Raw genomic sequence first — 22,171 nt, 5'->3', positions numbered from 1 at the left:
CTCCATTACGGCTAGCTTTGTCGCCGGACGCTCGTAGATGCCTGCTAGAGTCTGCACCGCTGCTGATCTTACCTGATCGTCTTTACTTCGATTAACCGAGATTATCCGTCCCATCGGCCAACAATTTCTTGGTAATCCGGGATCGACTACCACTACGACATCGCCCACCTGAATCGGCTTAACCTCATTGTACCACCGCGTACGTTTGGTTAGATCTGGCAGGTAATCCCGCATCCATCGTCGCCAAAAAATGTTAGCCTCGACCTGTGACGCACACCATGACCGTCGAAGAACCAGTGCACTATCGTCCCAGGCTGTGGCCGGTTTGAGTCCACTTGAAGAACCCAACAGAAAGTGGTTGGGAGTCAGAACCGGAGCATCAGGATCTTCCACGGGTACGTGTGTCAGCGGACGAGAGTTGATTATATTCTCAATTTCCGTTAACGTGTTCCGGAGTGTTTCGTCGGTGGGATTACGCCCTGGTTTCATCGCAGCGAGGTTTTTCTTCACCGACTGTATCAGCCTCTCCCATGCTCCTCCCATATGTGGTGAAGCTGGGGGTAGGAATGTCCATTCCGTCTCGGTACTAATGATGTTTTGCATGACTTCCTCTTGATCCATCTTCTTAAGCGCCTCTTTAAGCTCCTTGTTCGCTGCTATAATCTCCTTGCTCGCTGCGGTAAAATTTGTACCCCTATCGCTGTAGATTTTCCTTGGTACACCCCGCCGTGCCATGAAATTTCTCAATGCCATTATGCACGAACTCGCATTGAGCGAATGTGCAATTTCGATATGTACCGCCCGTGTAGTCAAACAAGTTATCAGCACACCCCACCGTTTCTCAGTGCGACGCCCTATAACCACTACTAGCGGACCGAAGTAATCAATGCCAATAAATGAGAATGGCCTTGTGAAAGCTGCCAACCTTGCCTCTGGAAGATCGCCCATCGGAGGTTGACGCGGTATTGCCTTTTCGTTTTTACATCTTTGACAACTCGTTTTAACACGCTGAAACAGTTGCCTGATCTTGGGAATCCTAAATGTCTGCCGCAGTTCGTTCACAACGGTAACGTGATTTTGATGATGATATCTCTCGTGATGGTTCCGTACTATCAGCCATGTAACGTGATGATCCTTCGGGAGAATTATCGGGTTCTTAGCGTCCATGGAGGCGTATTCCGAAGCATTTATTCGACCGTGCATCCGCAGAATCTTTCGTTCATCCAGAAACGGGTTTAATGTGTAGATTGAGCTAGACTTTGGCAGCATCTTGGTGTCTGTTTCCATGCTTAGGACAGCTATCTCGTCCGAGAAAGAATCCGCTTGAGCCAAACGGTACAGATAAATGGTTGCTTGCTGAAGTTCCTTATCTGAGAGTGGACCAGTCATGCGTTCAGTTCCATTTGGGTGACTTTTGAAGTTATGTGCGGCTCTATAAATCGTAGCTGTTACCCGCAATAAACGCTGCCAACTGGAAAAACCAAGTACGTTCATAACGGGTGCAGGTTCCACTTGGTGATAGAACTGATGCGCTTTAAGTTCCTCATTCGTTTCTCCATCTCGGTATGGATTGGGTGGCCAAGTGTCCTGACATTGCCATAAGAATTCAGGTCCTTTGAACCATCTGCTATTCTTGGTGAGATCTGGATCACCTTGCCACTTAGTAGCATCGTCCGCGACATTTTCTCTTGACTGCTTATAACCCCAGTCCACTACATGCGTCGTTTCCAGAATCTCGCTAATACGGAACGCAACGAATTGTGAATACCGCCGATGGTCTGACCGGATCCAACATAAAACGTCCCGCGAATCGCTCCAAAAAAAGCGTTGATGAGCCTTGACCGACAAAGACTTTGTGATTCTATCGGCTAACCTTACTCCAATGACTGCGGCCTGTAACTCCAGCCTCGGCACTGATACAAATTTGAGGGGAGCCACTCGCGTCTTTGCGCCGACTATGTTACACTCCACAGTGCTACCTTGTTCAAAGCGTAGATAGACTACCGCTGCGTATCCCGACAGGCTTGCGTCCACAAAAGTGTGCAGTTGTATGTCGGTTTCAGATGATAGTTTCGTTCGAGAACGATAACAGCGAGGTATACTGATGTCTTGAACCTTTGGTAGAATATCTAACCATTTCTCCCACTTAACGCGTAGACCTTCAGGTATTTCGTCGTCCCATCCGATACCGCATCGCCATATTTCTTGGAATAACACCTTCAGATAAATGAGGAAATTCGAGATCAATCCTAGCGGATCGAAGACAGCCATTAACGTTCGTAGCACCTCTCGCTTCGTTGGTTTGCGCCGCCCTTCGATGAGCTCCCGATCATGCTTGGGTGAGAGCTTATAAGTGAATGTATCGGTACATGTGCACCACCACATGCCCAAGACTTTCTCTGTTCCCAGCTCCATGGCAATATTCATACACTTTCCATCAGTCTTCTCTTCCTTCATCACTCCCATGACTACCGGCGAATTTGAAATCCAGTTCCGCATGTCGAAACCAGCTTGGGCGTGAATGAATTTCACATCTTTGGCAAGCTTAATAGCCTCGTCTTCCGTTTCTACACTTGCCAACATATCGTCCACATAATGTTGCTTGGTAATTGTTTGAACGGCTGCGGAATATTCCTTTTCGTACTTCTGTGCATTGAGGTTCTTTACGAACTGCGCACAGCTTGGCGAACAGCTGGTACCAAAAGGCATTACTTGAGTTACATAGGTACTTGGGCTACCGGAAGAGTCATCACACCATAGCACCCTGAGGCAATGCTGATCTGTCTCGTTCATGAGCAACTGCAGGTACATCTCTCTTATGTCGCCACTAAGTCCAACCCTGAATTCTCGAAAACGGTAGAGCACGTAGTCCAGAGGTGTAAGCAAATCCGGGCCTGTCAAGAGCATAGAGTTGAGAGATACACCGTTGGTTTTTGCTGCCGCGTCCCAGACAAGTCTCATCTTCCCCGGCTTATTCGGGTTAAATACTGAAAATAACGGTAGGTACCACACTCGCTCTTGTGAAGCACGCAGCTCCTCGTCGGAAAGCTTCCTGATGTACCCTTTCTGTCGGTAGTCGTCGATTTTTGCGCGTAATGCTTCTGCTAGCACTGGCTGTTTCTTCATTCTAGCCTCCAAGCAGTGGAAACGCCGCAACGCTACAGGTTTACTGTTGGGTAAGCGAAACTCGTTGTATTTCCATAAAAGCCGTACCTCGTATCGACCACTCTTCGTTTGAATTACCGATTGCAGAAGTTGCTGAGCGCGCTGTTCTTCGCTGGAAACCAAAAGCATCTCAGTTTTGTAGATCCCGAGTCCATCTAGGGAGAAGTAGTCTCTCACGGCTTGCTGCAACATTTCGTCGGATTGCTCACTGCATGTGCAAGGGTGAACGCTGTGGCTGTGATGTCCAACTAACGCGTGTTCAGTTTCTGCTCCTCCATGAACAATCCAACCAAGACGAGTCTTCGTTGCAATTGGCTCGTGCATTTTCCCTTCTTTTCCCTTCAGAGGAAACGTAAGATTAGCATTATCGATCCCAATCAAGATCCTGGGCTGTACATTTCTATAAGACTCGATTGGAATTCCTTGCAAATGGGGATATTGTTCGCACAATTTTCGCATGTCTACTGTCTGATGGAACAGATCCAAACTGGCAACCGTATGAGCTCCCGCGAGGCGATATTTCTTTTGAATTTCTCCTGTTCCGGAAATTTCGATATCCAATCTCAGTGATTCACTCTCTGTTCGTCGTTTGTTGCCGGTCCACTTGAGGCACAATGGTTCTGGCTTTCCTTGTAGCTTCAACTCTCGTACTAGGGAGGAGTCGACTAACGTGAGTGATGATCCGTCGTCGAAGAATGCGAATGTCTTGATGGATTTACCCGGACCATGAATAATAACCGGAGCAACTCGGAACAATCCTTTATTAGTGGACTTATGATGGGCATTACATTCACGTACGGAGGTATTCTGAGCCACTGTTACCGATGCATTGGAACCACTTGTTGACGCGTCATCCCGCTGATTGTTGTGGAGAAGTTGATGGTGTTTGAATGTACACCCACTTTTTCCGCATATTTGCTTGGATTTACAAGCCCCGTTGTGCTTCCGAAGACACTTTCGGCATAATTTGAACTCCTTCACTGTTGCCCACCTAGCATTGTAGCCCAATCCTTCGAATCGTTTACATTTCTCCAGATTATGACAACTTCCCTTGCATACCACGCATGATTTTGATTCCGAACTGGATTGTTCAAGCACTTGTGTATGTGACTCATTTACCAAATCGCTGAACATATCGTTGCTGTGAGCGTTGAGAAATGCGGAATTCTTTTGGCTACCACGGACTGGTTTCGTTTCGCTCAACTGCAGTCTTGCAATCGGACACACTATTTCGGCTAGCTCATACAGCCACTTTGAGAACTCGGCTAGATGTACTCGTGGTAAAGTGTGACGGTGTTTCGCCCATTCTACCTTGAATCCAGACGGAAGCTTATCCACAAGCTCATGCAGAAGGGCAACGTTGTAAGAATACTCTTCTAGCTGACAGGCTTCGATAGTCGCACAGAGATTCTGCACAACAAGCGCATATTCAACAATCGTGTCCAATTTGTCTGCCTTCGGAGCTGGCGTTGAGTGGATTTTGTGTATCAAATTTTGAACAATGACCTCAGGGTTCCCATACAGCATTTTCAATGTAGACAGAATCCCCGGAACATTGGCCGGATGCATCAATCTGCACTTCACTGCTTCATACGCCTTTCCTTTCAAACACTTTTGCAAACGAATCAAGTTCTCCTCCGGTGTATATCCACACATGTTGGTCGTCGTCGAGAACGTTGAGAAAAACAACGGCCATTCTTCTGGAGTACCGCTGAATAACGGAAGCTCCCGCGAAATCGCCTGGCGAGCAGCGACTTGGTTACGCGTCAAGATATTGTCGTTTTCATCTTCAATTGGAGTCGGTCTCAGCGTGAAGCGATCTCTCAGATCGACTTCGGACATTGGATTTCCCTGTTGCTGGTTGGATATCGGCTGTCTAGTTCCCGAAGTCACGCGGGTTGCAGATTGTCGTACAGAAACTGGCAGATTCGGACACTGATTCCCGGACGAGTGTGGCATCGGTGGAGCCTCAGGTGTACTGTGTGTCGACGCATCATGTGGATCCATACATACATGCTCATCTAACCAATCGAAAACCCTCGCATTTGATCGATTTTCTTCCGAATCACTCGTAAAATCACACTTGTTGCTCATCTCCTTCATCAGTGCGTGTCGTTTTCGCAGGTACTCACGTCGATTAGATTCTTCTGCTTCCTGAAGTTTCCTCTCATCGTCGAGGATTTGCAGTTCCAGCTGCAGCTGTTTCTGCTTGGAAGGCTCCTTTAAACATCTTTCGGAATGCTGGCTCAGGTTATCCTTCAAAACTCGTTGCTTGCTTCTTAGAAGATGATTTGAATGTAGTGACTCCGAAATCTGTTTTCTTGGTCCTCCCTCAGCATCAGCGATTGATACAAATGAAACTGACTTCGGTGGAACTGGGTTCAGTAACGACGGAATAGACTGGCCGGCATTGGACGGTACTGTATAACATGGATCATAATTTCTCATTACTGGCACCGAAACGTAAGGATTTGACAGACTGTATGAGGATATTGGCGGCATATAACTATTTATTTGCGTCGATTGAAAAGGTGGCATTAAATAGTAAGGCGATATACACGAATAGGGTTGCATTAACGAGTGGGGTGGCATGATAGACATTGGTACATTGGATCCCATCGGAGGACAGAAAGTCATTGGCGGTACCATTGCTGATGTGGCGGGAAATCTAGTTCCAGCTTCAAACGTTGTACTCAAGGGTAACATAACATTGTTGCGTCCTTGGTTTGTTATAATAGCACTTACGGGCGGTACTGGCGGAGAAATTGTGCACTGGATAGTTGGTACTGCTGGGGAAAGGGGTACCGTCGATTTCTGACAAGCTGGGCAAAGCCAATCGTGGTTCTCGACGTCTTGATTCACCCCCACACAGTCGAAGTCGTACCAGTAGTCACAATTATCGCATTGGACCATCGGAAAGTTACCTGCTTTGCCACACGCTTTGCATGCATCCTTGGCACCGTTGTGGGAATCAGAGAGATTACTTCCCGCATCACCGCTTCCTTTCGACATCGTTATCCAAACGTGGATAAACGAAGCTTTTAAATTGTTGGAGATAGCCCAACAAGAAGAAAATGAGTAAGCTGGTTTCCGAGTTTTAATATGTATTGATACGAGTATTAAAAGCTTCCTAGAAAGGCATACAATCATGGTAAGTAATGAATACATACATTGACATAACCGTGAACTTACGTTTAGTACTCTTTCTCTTTTTCTTCTATTTCTTCTTTACTATCCGCCTGTTGCTAAACTTCTGCTAAATTATTTCTCCTGTAAATATTGAATTTTTTATACTAATTTTATATCTTTTCTCGTTTCAGGTTTCTACTTTCTCTTTCTGGTTCTGTTAGTGACGAAACGGTAACATATGGACTCAATCCGCGATAGTTTTCAATGTGCAATTCGTATTTTAGGTTATCCTCAATTTGACTAAATAATGAACTTGTAGTTTCCCACTTCACGTGCTCGCGTTGTAAGAACAATTCTTTTTTCTGCTATCGCAAATTACCACGTAGCTGCTCAAAATGACGTTTAACCTACCAAGAGCCCGTTGCGTCACCGTGACGTTTCTTTCGTGCTGTCTGCAAGGCTACCTCAAATTGTGAGGTGAGTCGCGCCGACCGAGGGGTCGTAACATGTATTGTTGCCGGCCGTTCTTGACATTATCGGGAAATTACAATCTGTTAAGTTTTACCAATCTCATCGATAGTTTTCATAGGTTCTCGACTCTGTTCCCTCACTGTCATGAAACTTCGAAGTATAGTATAGTAAATGTATAGTATGTATAGTAAATGAATGCAATTTTTCATTCATCGGGGAGAATCGTATCGGCTCTTTCGTCTGCAATTATGTCAGGGCAAAAGTACTTATGCAATCACAAAAAACGTTGACGTGTACAAGTTATTGTTACCAAACAAAACACCAACAGAATGCAAAAGATTCTGAAGTACTGTCGTCGGCCACCGAGTGGATACTATGCTCACGACATCCCTACGGTGCGACCTATTTTGCGCACGTAACCACTGTGGGGACACCGGCAGTCAGGCGTTAGTTTGCGCATGTAACCATTATGGTTACGCCGGACAACAAAGTTTTAATGAATGATTTAAAAAATAGGTCTAACTTCATGTGTATTGATATAAACTAAATATAAAAATATCTTTGATGTGATGAATAGAGCCTCTCATTTTTCAAAAACCTGTGAAATGTTGTTATATACAAAAAGTCTACAACAACATTAAAAAACATTTTACAGATATGTCTGTAAATTTGCAAACATATCTGTAAATCTAGCATCTCTGGTGGTCTGAGAATTTATTGCAAGAAATCGCTTGAAAAAATGCATGAATTTGCTTGAAAATGAAGTGGATTGAGTCCGCACCACTTAGTTCCAAGGTAGTTCTCACATGCAGGAATCGTGCATTTTTCTACTTGTGTTTGATTGTGCTCTCGAATTTCCTTCTTTAATTCAACCATTGTCAACATTTTTATAGTTTTCACTGCTGAAAGAGGTAAATAAATAACATGTTATATATAAAATTGCGCAGAATTAAATTTCTTATAAACTCATCGCAATCAAATAATCTTTTATGTTTATAACATTGTAATTTATGGAAAGAACTAAAAACCTTCTATAAGCTCGCATGGCAAAATTTAAAACCATCATCACTTTCACCGCAGCGCCGCCTAGGTGTAGATTTGTACGTTAGATCGCCAATACCAATACACAACATTTGACAGCGTCAAACATGTTCTGGTCGCAAATGCAAGCCTCTAATTGGACCTACCGAGGCTCCACTAAGTGTCACATTAGGGGCGATTGTGACCTGTAATTGGACATACCAGCCGCGATTATTGAAACATGACTTGGAAATAAAAATTTAATGAATGTGATGATATATTATGGGCTTCAAACTTGGCAACACTTCCCTCAAACACCACATCTGAATTTGCTGCATCCCTAGCCAAAATGTTTACAAACAAAACCTTTGACAGTTCTCCTGATGAGGTTCAAAATAAACTTTCATCTGCTTCTGAAATAAAGTGATTTACAATTTGTTGTATAAGATATTTCAGATGAACGTGCAAATACGAAGGATAATAGTTCAGCAAACCCGCAACTACAGCTATAAACCGGTGAAACGAGTGAAGTTTCCCCCAGCAGGTTCATCAGTATTGAAATTGGACAGAAACAGCAATGTTCCGTCACTCAAAAATGAGCTAAAATCTCGAATCTTTGCAACTGGGCCTATTTCGATAGCTACGTACATGAAGCAGGTACTAACCAATCCCGTGGCTGGTTATTACATGACCAGTGAGAATGTATTTGGCAGTAGAGGAGATTTTGTGACCTCTCCAGAAATTGGACAGATATTCGGAGAAATGGTTGCGGTTTGGTGTCTGAACGAGTTGTCAAAGTTTGGCAGCGTTACGCCTTGTCAATTGATCGAACTTGGGCCTGGGAAAGGAACTATGATGCGTGATATTCTAAGAGTGTTCGATCAGTTCAAAGCATGCGACGGGCTTTCGGTTCATTTGGTTGAAATGAGCGAACACTTGAGTAAAACACAGGCTGAATTGTTATGCCGTAGCAGCACCGAATATTCAGATAAACCATTCTACCGGTCTGGTATCACCCCCAGTGGAATGAAAATTTACTGGTATCGACAACTTAATGATGTCCCACAGTGTTTTTCCATTATTTTAGCACATGAATTCTTCGATGCGTTACCGATTCATAAGTTCTCGAAGCAGGAAGACGGCTGGAAGGAAGTCCTAATCGATATCGATCCCAAAAATGGTGAAAAATTTCGATTCATTTTGTCAAAATCGGAGACGCCAATGCTTCGCTTGTTTCTGAATCACTACCCGACGCTAGTGAAAGAAAGGGAACACATTGAAGTTTCCTTCGATTCGGAAACCATCGTGCGACAGATTGGCCAGCGGTTTCACACCAACGGAGGCTTTGCGCTTGTAGTGGACTATGGTCATTCAGGAGAGAAAGGTGACACGTTCCGTGCCTTCAAAAACCACCAACTGCATGATCCGCTTGATGAGCCAGGCAACGCCGATTTAACCGCTGATGTTGACTTTTCGATTCTGAGCCACTTTTGTGGGAACACGTCGCAAATTGCCATTGTCGGACCGACCAGCCAACGGTCATTTATGGAGTTGGTCGGAGCGAAGGAACGCCTGCGGGTTTTACTCAAGAGTGCTGGAAGTGAGGAAGAAAAATATCGATTGGTGGATGGATTTAAAATGTTAACCGACCCAGAGCAGATGGGGGAGAGATTCAAGTTTTTCGCACTGTTTCCGAAGGAGCTAGAAACGTTCATAAAATGCAAAAGATGAAAATTTTTATGAATAAAAATATTTGACCCAACATCCTCTATGATTTATTTCACCGCATGGTAGTTGACTTCCATCTATACTTTTTTCCGCACTTATTTCTAATTCGCCGCACAATATTATCCACAATGCATTTAAATTTGCTTAGTAGGCCATAGTTGTATCCAGCAAAAGCTCCCATGTTTGAAGACATTAGATAATATGTCATCTTTTTGTGCATTCGCGAGATTTGAGGGTCAAATTAGTGACGATTATAATTTCAAATCAGTATACAAGGACATTATATCGGTAAGTTATGCGTAAGTTATGTGTTGATGCGCAACAAGATTGTTGTACCCAGTTGAGCTCCCACTCCTTGTGCACACATGCGCTCTGGCGAATGAGTACGCTCCGAAACACAGATGAAATGTTTGGTTGTCAGCGCCTTTCTTACGCAGAGATTTGCGCCCAGTGTTAAGCTGAGTTTTATGCTGAAATTTGCACCCTATTTCTATACTGCGCGCTTGAAACTGGATTGCTCTCTCTGTTGAGATATTTTTCTTCACACAATCGTATACGGTTCAAATGGGGGCGCGCTGTTGTTTTTATGCTTTGCTTAGAACGAACGAAGACAAAGCGGGCGCTAGAATTTGATGTGTATGTGTGTGTGTATAGAATGAGACGCGCATCACACAAGTGAGAAGAAATCTCGGCGAGAATCTCGAAGAGAGCTCGCTAAGAATAATAAACAAATCTCGCGTAACTTTTGAAAAGGTCCTATGTAACAAATGTAAACAAATCGAGTTAATGGATGCACGCTATTAGTTTTCAATCATTGAATGTATTACAAAAACAATCGTTCACGTATTTATCTTCTTCATCATTTTATCGCCGATACAAAAATATCCAATGTACAGATTCGGATTTTAAGCGCCTGGTTGTTACTTCGGACGCTTCCTTCCTCCGACGCCCGAAACGTCCGAAGTAACAAAGCAGTCAAAACAATACGAAGTCGTACTTCGGTCGTTTCGAGTTTTTGTTTCTTACAGGTGTTGTTACCGATTTCAGTGCAATTCAACGAGTGATAACAATAATAATCTGCCTTTAGAATGAAATGCTGTTATTTGGATTGTTGTTTAGTAGTTAGTTTCAAATCCTTATCGTGCAACGTAATATGTCCAATGTGCAAATGCGGGTAGTCAAAACGTCCAATGTAACATTTTTCGCTCCTAGTCTTCAACTTTAATCTCAAATCACGGAACAACAGTTGCGATTGGTTTTTCAGAGTTATTCTTGACTGCTAGTGGTGAAAGTAGCGATAAAGATCGAAAGCTTTTAAGACAATTCGCGGAATAATGTTTGGGTCTTCAACTTCGTTTTTCTCGAGTTGACGAAAATGTTACATTGGACCTTTTCAAAAGTTTCGCGAGAAATGTTCAGTATCTGAGTTCTGCGCCGGGTACATTTTGCGCTGTCGTGCTTATGAATTTTGGACTCTTCGCACCAAGATAGAATACGAGTTTTCTTTGAGCGCGCACTGATAAAAATTAAACTCAAGCGCAGCGCTGCGTTTGTTTTCTGAACTCTGTTGCTAGTTCTAAGATATCTTCTTACTATTCAGTCGAAAGGAAACTTATTACCGTTTTGTCTCAAATTCCGAACACCCCATCTATATAAATAAAACTAGAAGGCCAAACGTGTTGCTAAGCGCAAACCCCGAAGAAACAATGGTTCGATTTGAGTCGTCTTCATTTTGTTGTATTTGTCTCTGCCCATAGATCAATATAGTGGAGAGCAAAATCGGAAAATTTTCGGAAAATTTAATTCTTATATGTTCGAAATTTACATCATAATAAGCATCGTTAGTCCATTCGATGATTGCGCTATCGAAATTGATCTTTGAACAGAATTACCACTTTTGACGAAGATCTGGGAACCACTATATCGGTTTAACAAGGAATAGCTGTATAGAGGTGAGTTTTGTTAGAAGTGATAGGAAATTTATGGTAAATGGAAATTGTAAAGATCAATGGAGAGTTTTGCGATTGAACCCACAAACATACGCTCGGTTAGAAAATGTGTATGCTCGAAAGAATTCATATCAAAGAAATAATTTTCGGCGGGACGAAGTTCGCCGGGTCAGCTAGTTTTTCAATGTAAATTTACTGAATTTTAATGTTATAAATAATTCAATAATGAAAATCCTGACATTCTTTATGGTAACTGTCGCCGCACGGATCACGCTTTTAGAGCATGATTCGACGCAGAATGATAGAGTAGATTAGGATTGGGCGATCTTCATAAAAAGATCGATCTTATCGAATCGATTTTCCAAACGGCTTAAGGATCGATCCACTGATTTAATCGGTACTAAAGAATCGATCTTTGCTGAATCGATCTTTACCGAATCGATTTTCGAAAAATTTAAAGCTTTTTTTCGAATATGCTTGTTCTATATGAATGTCGTCTTTTCTTTGAACAGGGAATACAAATTTCATATTTTAATATCAAAAGCATTTTGTTTTGTTTCTCAGCATGAAGGCCATAGCCACAAGGCTTTCATATTGTGCTGTCAGGTAGTCGTTTCATTAAATAAAAAATAATTGGAAAAGCATAACATTATTAGGAATTCAACAACCGCCCAAAACTCAGCTGACAATAAGAGCCAATCGTGTCATACATTTGTCATTTAGTCGATGCCGATTCTTGATTTTGGCGCCGGATCCAGAAAACAATCTTTCGCCTGTAATTGATGCCAACATCAGGTTCAGTGATCCTATACGCAATCGTTTACAGTTCATCCCCTCAGTAGCTGCCACTAGTTCCGTCTCTGTCAGCATTTGAACAGAAGTAAATCGTAGAAGAAGCAATCCAAATGTTGATATTATGTTCAAAAAAATGTTAGGTGACATTTTATGAGATAAAAAATCGATGTATACTGAAAAACAAATTTACAGAAAGATCGAAAAGATCGAAAGCAAGAAAAATCGATTTTCTCGATTTTATTGAGTACAAAAGATCGATCCTAAAAATCGGAAATCGGAATGGAAAAGATCGATCTTCTAAGAATCGATCCGAGATCGCCCAATCCTAGAGTAGATGATTAGATCACGCTCTATCCTAAATACACAGAAAATAGCATAAAAACCCTCCGCCTAGCGATAACCCGCCGGGTAAACGAACAAATAGATGCAATGAGTTTACAGTCGGAGCCTATCTCCGATCGTAGAATACCGAAGGACGGGAGAAATCCCAGAGAGAGCACAATGAGTGCGATTAACGGAGCCTATCTCCGAGTTAGGGCAATAAAACAATTGCGTAGGCGGCGAGAATCTCGAAGAGAGCTCGCTAAGAATAATAAACAAATCTCGCGTAACTTTTGAAAAGGTCCTAAGTAACAAATGTAAACAAATCGAGTTAATGGATGCACACGATTAGCTCTCAATCATTGAACGCATTGCGAAAACAACCGTTCAAGTATCTATCCTTTTCACCTTTTTATCACCGATACAAAATATGTCCAATGTACAGATTCTAATTTTAAGCACTCAACTGTTACTTCGGACGCCACTCTCCTCTGACGCTCGATACGTCCGAAGTAACAAAGCAATGAAAACAAAACGAAGTCGCACTTTGGACATTTTGGGTTTGTGTTATTTTCGGGTGTAGATATCGTTTTTAATGCAGTTCTACGAGTGATAACAATAAAGATCTGCTTTTAGCACGAAGTGCAAGTGTTTGAATCGTTGTTCAGTAGTTATTTTCAAATTTTCATTGTGCAACGTAATTCGTCCAATATACAAAGCCGTCAGTCAAAACGTCCAATGTACCATTTTTCGCTCGGAGGCCTCTATTTTAAACTAAAATCACATGACAACAGTCACGATTGGTTTTTCAAAGTTATTATTGGCTGCTAGTGGTAAAAGTAGTGATAAAGATCGATTCATTTTGAAACAAATCGCGGAACAATGTTACGGTCTTTAACTTCGTTTTTCTCGATTTGATGTGAATGTTACATAGGACCTTTTCAAAAGTTACGCGATAAATGTTTGAAAAGGAAAAGATAACACGCCTGTGTGCGTGTAAATAATCAGCCCTCGCTCTCCCGTCTGGTATAGATAGAACAAAGATTTGTGTTTTCCATCTGTTATTCTACGCCCCATTCTTTGTGTGGACACCGACTGGACAACATCGTTGCTGGACGGGCTGGACGGCGAGGGATCGAGTGCCTTTCTCAAGGCAAGAGGGCGGAGGTGGTAGCGCTGGAGTAAAGTAGAGTAGAGTTTTCAAAGGGCCTTTCTCAAGGCTAGAGACGAATGAACTGCAAAAGTTTAAAGTCTCTATAATACAATACCTTCCTTCCTTCCTTCTATGCCCTTCTGGGGTAGATAAGACCTCACAAGGAGGCAATGTTTTGTATATAAAAGCGAGCTTACCCTGAAAAAAACTCTCTTTCAACCAGTGTTTGCCAAATGATCCACTCATTGAAAAAATCGCTTTCGTTCGTTCAAATATGATCTTTCAGGAAACATTTCCCCCAGCGGTATTCTATTGTTGTTATGTGCTGCAAATCACGACACAAAAGAGAACGAGACAACTCTGCATCGGCTCCCACTTCATTGCACACCAGGATGCAAGCAAAGCTATCATATACGCTTTCGGTGCAGAAAGCTTATTTTCTTCTTTGGCTCTAACATATCCATACCGACCTCTCCATGCATCATGAAACAGCAGGATCGTACGGACAACGCAAAGCGAAAGATTCATATTCAGCTAATGTAGCAGATCCTGATTTTTAAGTCTCAGAGAGTGCAAACTATATGATTATTTAGCTCGATAGAGGCTAAGGGAAGGGTAGTCAGATTATATTTTCCATTTTTAACGCCGCTATCCCTTGAAATATGTATATTCATATAGACCGCATAATTTTACTAGCAACACCGCTCCAGTGACAAGCAAAAACTCTCGCGTTTCATCTCTTTTCCCATTCGCTGCTCTCCGCAAATGGTGACTGAATGATGACGTAATTTTTCTTGTATCATTTATTGCTTTGCACTTGTCTGTGCAGTGGGTTTCGCTATAGTAAAATGGGACGATATATGCGGTTCAAACTTGTATGCAGGCTTCGAAAATAGTGTGCCATGTTTGATACAGATCGAATATGCAAACAACAGTCTTCGTTCCTCTCTTAGTTTAATCACTAAATGTTACAAAAGTGATTGCTGACATTCATACAAGTATCTGAATGATCCTCTCATATTTGGTTATATGTTCGTGAGAGTTTACTTGCATGACACATTGTGTATCATTTGATTTTAATCGAAATCCAAACACTGCTTCCAACCTAGCCGTGTGGCACTTTCCTTGTCTCTAAATCAGACCACGGATGCCAACGCATCGTGGCGTTAAGAAGTCGCGTTCTTCTAAACCGAGCAAATATCACATCCACAACACGCCTATAGGGTAGGCAGGAAGGACACCGGCATCGACGAGACCAGGAAGGACGCTGTGGAAACAGGAACCAACCCAACGCATCGGGCGTTGGTAAGTATCACGTGCCGAACAGCTTCGGCAAAAGAATCCGAAATTCTGCCATCCATCCTCCCTATTCCCTTTCCCTCCCACTCTGGCTCCGCCCGGCCAAGAAATTCCTAAGTGACGTGGTACCACCGGATCGCATCAGTAGGCGCATACTTGTTATGTGCTCTACGTGATCTGGCCTACCAGAAAGCGTCCGATAAAGGGCCTTCCTTCTCCCCTTTTGGGTCGATTGAACAATCAGCGCTCGTTGGTAGCCACATTCGGTGGCTAATACAGAAAACCTTCGCGTTAGCGCAACCTAGAGCCACATTTGGTGGCCCCAGAGAGGATCTCTCCTCCGGGTTGCAAATTCGCCTGAGCTGCAGCCACAGTAACATTTTAACATCATTAGCAGGTATCGATATACCCTATAATTTATAATACTAAGTATTTGCAAAAAAGTGGCTGTCAAAACCAGTAATAAAATGTTTGCATTAGCAGATTCCGTAAATAATAAGCATAGTTAATTTTTATATTTTTGTAGTAGTTTTAATGTTAAGTGCTAGGAAACGTAGTAATATACTATTAATTAACGAAAAAAAAAATTTGGGCGGAAATCATCATTGAAATTAGTATTTAAATAGTGTTCGGAATTTTAATCATGTTTCGACACATGATTCGAACGTTGAACAGCAGAAGTTTGAACACCCTATTGTCAAGCAAATACAGCACTAGCTCATAAATTGGGGCACAAGTACAGTCCAATTCTGGAGCAACAATTTAAAAACCAAACACCATTAGTCAACTAATGTTAGAGACGAATGAACTGAAAAGTTTAAAGCCTCTTTAATCCAACATCATCATCATCAACTAATGTGTTGGCCTACCCTATTAGGCCTGCGCGCTCACCTCTAAGCTTCAACAATATAGCCGATCACCAACAATGCGTCCTTGCGGTCCAAAGTACGTAGAATAGAAGGTAAGGGATATTTCCTGTATATACACACGGAGAGCGCATGTGTTACACACACAAAGAAGTTAATAATCAAAAATCCTCAATTTGTTCGAAGTTCTGAAGTTTCTTGATTTTAAAAGTTCTAAAAATCATAAAAAGTGACAAAATTGCATGTCGAGCCGACGATAATCATGCTAGTGTACCGCATTTTCACTGCAGGTAAAATTTTATATGATATTTTATCGATTTCATACAAAACAGTTTTTCTTTACTTCTTACAAAATGTCGAAGTGCCACGTCCCACGATACCGGATAACTTTTCATCGTTTTCCGACCAACAATTTGTTGAGACGGAAATGCTTAATTTTTTTCGGATCCAAAAGCTCGTTCGATACGCCAAACATATTTTTGACTTTTCGGTTTTCAAGAAACATTTTGATTTTGATGTCTGCGGCTTTAGTAAATGAAGTCCGATTGAGCTAAAATCCCAGTCTTTTTTTTTTTTGCAATTTTTCTTCGAGATTACAGTAGACCTTTCATGAATTTTGAAAACATTTGGAATATTTTTTTTTGAAAACCCCGATTTCCCCGCGAATCGATCAATCAGAACAAGGAATTTTCTATTGGATAATGGTTTAGATTTTCAAATTGTTGGATGGTTAGATTCATTTTATTCATTGTGATGAATTGTTGTGAAGTGACCAATTCGATTGATGCAACAATTTCGTAAATCCATCCTAAAATGATTGAGCAATAAACGTTTGAATTTGGACAATTTTTGCGATGCGATCGATTTTCGTTTTTCAATTTGTACCCCCTATATGTTCCCGAAAGACGTAATCCTATGTCAAATAAGCTTCGACTTGATATGAAATCGGACAAAAAACCGAAGGTTTGTTCTGATTCGAGAGAAAGAATGGGCAAGCTTGCGTGAGGCACGACGACATAACTGCCACTTTGCAACTGCAACTGCAAAAATTGGGAAAGGAAAAAAAGACGGGTGGGTAATGTCGGGGACATAACCGGAGTGACGTAGGACTATACAAAGGGGACAGCTTTTGTTAAATATATATTTTAAATATATTCTTTATTTTCTTCTCCTACGTGAATACCTACCTATCTACTTGAAAAATTGATTAGTTTACTGTTTACTCGTTATGAATATGTTGATGGTTCTGAAAAGAACTTTTGGTGTTGTGTTTTTGTTATCACTCGATATTCCCATCTTGTTCGGTTAAACCTTCCTGTTTAGCTATTGCGTTTGCCACTCGCCACAGCTTTCACAGTTGGAAAATTTCTTCCCATCCAGCTTGTGACATATTTTACAATAAATTACATTCAATGGCACGTCGCATTACCACCACTCAGTATCGGATTGGAGGTAATTTTAACCTGTAATTGAACATTTGCGATGACAGTGGTACAGTGTCGACTTTCAATGTGGGGTCATAATTTGGATCTCTATGTTTACAAAAATGTCCAACTAAATATGTCGCATAACATGTCCGTCCAATTAGCTAAATGTCGAGATAAGTGTAAATTACTGTACTTTCAATCTAGAAGCAATTTAAGAATTGGTGAAAATCAGTAAGCTCAGAACTGCCAAATTCACATACTCATCATATGACAAACAAATTATGAAAAAATCAATTTGTGTTTTATTATTATTTTGGATATTGTTTTAGAAAGCATTGAACTGTATTTCCTAAACTCTTTTTTGGAAGGTTTAATGGCCCTGAAAAGCGCCTTGTTTTATGGAATGGTTCCAATTTAGAAAACTTAGTACTCGTGGTTTTGAAAAAAACCATTTCGAACGCCCTCGATGCCGCCTTGTTCTGGATTTGCCATCAAAGCAGTTTGTATAAAGAACAAACTTTTTTCTTCTGCTACCTGATGCCGTTTTGCGATTGCGTTTGCCACTCGCCACTCGCTGCAACTGCCTGTTGTCTTGATGTCCACCGAACCGAATGTGTTCTGTTCCGAATGCGGGTTTTCTTATCGTCGCGAGCAGCTTTGCCAGCTAACTCGATCACTTCGGCGGCCGAAACTATATAACGCCGGCTAGGTGGACTGGTGCACTGGTACTAACGCGCTCGGCCTAGCTACCCTTGCGGGGAACTCCAGATCAACACGGTTCGGGCGGGATTTTGCCTTTCCCTTCACTTTTCCTCCTTTACCATGTCCAGACATGGCTGCTTGGGTTGGTTTGTTGATGTGTTGTGATGCGAACCGATGTGGTGTACGGTTTGAATGAGAATGATCGTTACGGCAGCGGAGCGGGGATTTTTAAGCTGACTGGCTGGCTCGGGAATTACGCATGACTGACTGCGACCAATGTTTCGTTCATTTTCTTCTTTTTCCTTTCCAATCGTGCTTCATTCTATTTCGCTGCTGCTCTGGTTGCCCGTTTTGGTCGGTACGATTTGAGGAGCACAAAATGGACCAATCAAAAATGAGCACATAGTGCATTTTGACAATGCTTGATATTTCACAATTATTCAATTATTTATCTCAAGGAAAATGAAATGTTATTCGTTATGATAGATGCGTAGATATATTTCCTATCAATTGATGCAAAAACCTTTGCGATCTATTGAGAAATGCTCGAGTTATAAGCGTTCCAAATCTTGCATTTTTTCCTACTTGTTCAGTGCCTAGATTTCCATTTCACCCCCTATATCTTCCGGTTAGACGTAGTCCTACGTCAGAAGGAGATCTTTTTCCTACATCTCAAAGAATGAGTTCTTCACTACACGTTTGCAACAAATATTTGGGAGTTCTTTCGAAATAACGATGGAAAGAACTTAGTAAACAATCATCGATGATTTTATTTTCCATCTCATTCTGGTTTGATTCTCGTTTCCTCACCCTGGTTACAACACTGTCCAATATTTGTGTTTTTTTTTAGTTACCTTCCATTTGCGGTCAACACAACTACAAGAGAGGCTATTATACAAGCCAAGAATACACCGATTCACTTTCATCTAGAGATGCGATTCTAGTTGCTTCTATTTCGATTACATAGAGGTTTCAGAGAACAAAAATAAAACGATTGGTTGAATACATTCTCCTCTCCAGTATTTGTCTGTTTTTTTTTTGCTTGGAAATTATGCAGACCCTATCATTTTCTATTTATAGTAGCGCCTAAATCAGTATATATGTTTTCGTCATTGTTTAAATGTATTTCGTTTTAGCTCAAGTTGTTTCTTATATGTTATTTTCTCACCACTTCACTGGTTCGTTCACAGTTTCTGCGTAATTTCATTGCATGGACTTAGTTTTTTTCTCGCATTCAATCACGTAATTTTTAACTGCCTGTATTCCCTTGCGTTTAGACGTGTTTTTGTCATAAAAATCACAATAGTTGCTCGTCTTATTTTTGCTTTCTTTGCTTGTTCCTGGCGTATGGAGCTTATCATGCATCCATCTCATTTCCTCACTTAATTGTGCCTTTCTCTCTCTCTCTCTCTCTCTCTCTCTCTCTCTCTCTCTCTTTCAGGAAGAAGTATGTGTTATAATCCGTTTGTTTTTCTTTTCATATTTACACGTTTGTTGGTTTGTTTTAGTTTTGGTTAGATGCTTCCTGTTACGAAATAAACCAGGAAACTACAAACAAATGATGATTAGCACTCGTTAGAAACTATCAGTAATTTTTACACTTGAGTACAAAGTTTTTGACTTAGCGTTTTGACGTATCCACACGACTATTGGGGGAGGGTTAGAATGAAGAATAGGTACTATTTACAGAGAACGTCTTAGAAATCAATTTAAAATCAGTTTGGTTAGCTTTTGTTAACTTAATATCATAACGGCTAATGCTAGTGAGTGAGGCGGAAGTAGTTTCCCAAATCACTTTCGCGGTCTAAACGTAATTGCTAAAAATCCAGCATTCCGGAAATAATATCATAATAGACTCCCAAGAATTACACAAAACAACAAAAATTTCAACACTCGTAATTGTAATGATAGTGATGTCTAGTTGTTGTGCGTTTAACCTCCGTTGTTGTCGAATGCTGTCGTCTATCGGGAGACACTCGGCGCGGCGGTGGTGATTTAGCGTCGCTGATGGTCCGGAGTGCTCTTGAGGATGTCCGGCTGGCCGTGCGAGCTGAGCGTGTGGCTAACGTGCGAATTGAGCGTATGCGAATGGGACGTTAGCGTGTTGTGAGCGTGCGTTGTGTTGGCGTGCGATGAGTTGAGCGTGTTATGCGCAGGCGTTCCCGTGCATGAACCCGGCAGGGCTCGGGACCTAGAAAGAGCGGCGGAAGCAATATAACAAATGGCTCGATAGGTGAGCATTAGAGTGCCACTGGATGTATGGGAAAAAATGGACCTCCGAACTCTCGAACGGGACTTTCTTAAAAATGTTGATTCCAATGAAAAAATACCCTACTTAATGCTTTTCGTTCTATCGAATGGAACCTTTTCAAGGTAGTGTTTGCCGATTGAATGTTTTTTTTTTTCTAAATAATTCACTTTCTTTTGTTCAAATATGATTTCGCAGAAGTCGTTTCCCCCAGTGATATTCGTTTGTTGTTACATGTTATGAATCATCACACAATGTCACAATAACGATGTGGCAGTCTGGTGCTGGTCTCTGGTGGAACGGCGAGAACGTATTAATAGAGTCTGGGAAAAATTCTGGGCAATTTTCGCCTAAACGATGATACAATCAAAAAGAAGAAAATAATGCTTTGTCGCGCTACCGCATCGGCCATTTTTTACATCCTGCTACACCGTTCAAGGCAAAGCGTTCGCGAAATCGAAGCTGAGTTTAACAGCGAGTTTAAATGAAGCAAATATAAACGAAACGCAAAACAAAAAGTGATTGATTTGAACAAGTAGTTTTGCGCGAGTAATGAATTTATTTTTTACTATCTGACCCGACAACTTCGTCCCGCCCAAAATTTATTTTTCGTTATCACATCCACGTTTTCTTACTAAGTGCACGTTCATGGGTTCAATCGTAGAACTGCTCATTGATTGATCAACTAATTATATTTTACTATAAAAGTCCAGTACTTCTACCAATACTCGACATTATAATGTCAAATTATTTTCAGATACAATTCTCGTGCAAGATTTTTTATCCACTTGCAAATAACATGTTACTCTGTTACATGGAATTTGATATAAAAGAAAATATGATAGAATAAAGACAGCCCTAAATCGGACAATTCCTTTCTCGAGTTTTGCTCTTATCAACACAATCGGCGATCCATTTTTATTTATATAGATAGAAAACGATATAGGAGTGCGTTTTATCACATTAAAATCCATTTCCACTTTCGAACAAAGATCAATTTCGTTAGCGCAAACATTGAATGTACTAACAACGCTTGTCAATATGTAATTGTAGAACATATGCGAATTGGATTTTCCGAATTTTTCCATTTTCCGTCAGAGTTATCCGAAAATTTTCAATTGTCTTGTTTGGTTGAAATATGTGTAATATTTTCATGGAACCCCCTCTCCATTCCAGTGGAGGGGGGGGGGGGTCATACCAGCATAGAAATATTAATCGCACCCAAAAACCCTCACATCCCAATTTTGGCTCTATTTGCTTGAATAGTTCTCGAGTTATGTAGAAATGCGTGCTTCATTTGTATGGCAGCGTTTGCGTTGTGTCGGTTACGATTTCCATAACCATCCAAGCTTATTTACTGTGTGGGTGTTACGAGGCCAGCGAGCAACAAGCTTCCCCATCCCCCATCACTGTCAGGACATACTGATTGCCCCTACAAACTGTTCGCTTCGAAAGCGATGGTTCTCCGGTAAAAGGGGGCGCAAACTCATTTCAAGGTTAAATAGACTAAAGGATTAACATAGTTTGAAGCAGAGTAAATTTGCAGATTATCTTTAATTTCGTTAGCGATGGAATTAAGTTTCAGATTGTGTGAGCATTGTTTGTCTGTGTGGGCGCAATTGGTCCAATGGTACAAGTGTACCATTTGTACGAAGAAAGGCGAATTTGCATTTACTGCATAATCTAGCTATTGACTAACACGAAGCCAATCGATTGGAATGAGATCCTCGTTGAGTTGGAAAATTTTCGTTCCACTTGTGAACGATTTCAAGTTAAGATACTTTTCCAACGTGGCAGCATGACTCTGCCTCCAGTGATGGATCACATTACACTAGACAGTCAGGATATTAGAATTAAAAAAAATGATTAGAGCTATTTGATCCGATATTTTTTTCCAT

At 41.4% G+C, this 22,171-nt stretch overlaps 2 protein-coding genes across 16 annotated transcripts in view; one reads left to right on the top strand and one right to left on the bottom strand.

The window, feature by feature from the left end:
- Positions 1–22,171, bottom strand: part of LOC129778321 (uncharacterized protein CG43867) — a 589,722-nt gene that overhangs the window by 2,524 nt on the left and 565,027 nt on the right. For 14 of the 15 annotated variants that reach the window (XM_055785164.1, XM_055785169.1, XM_055785166.1 and 11 more), the window contains one exon: positions 18,790–20,216. The exons of the other annotated variant lie outside the window; for it this stretch is intronic. In XM_055785164.1, the coding sequence (XP_055641139.1) occupies positions 20,021–20,216 (196 nt within the window). In that variant the 3' untranslated portion in view covers positions 18,790–20,020. Of the gene's footprint in view, positions 1–18,789; positions 20,217–22,171 lie in introns of those variants that run through there. 15 annotated transcript variants of the gene reach the window in all.
- LOC129778323 (protein arginine methyltransferase NDUFAF7, mitochondrial) lies at positions 8,153–9,540 on the top strand. The gene has a single exon (XM_055785180.1). It carries the CDS (start codon positions 8,242–8,244, stop codon positions 9,514–9,516), a length of 1,275 nt encoding a protein of 424 aa, XP_055641155.1. The 5' UTR covers positions 8,153–8,241; the 3' UTR covers positions 9,517–9,540.

Source organism: Toxorhynchites rutilus, chromosome 3 (assembly GCF_029784135.1).
Source record: "Toxorhynchites rutilus septentrionalis strain SRP chromosome 3, ASM2978413v1, whole genome shotgun sequence".
Taxonomy (NCBI): domain Eukaryota; kingdom Metazoa; phylum Arthropoda; class Insecta; order Diptera; family Culicidae; genus Toxorhynchites; species Toxorhynchites rutilus.
Note: the sequence above shows the minus strand (reverse complement) of the source record. Positions and strands in the feature narration are given on the sequence as shown.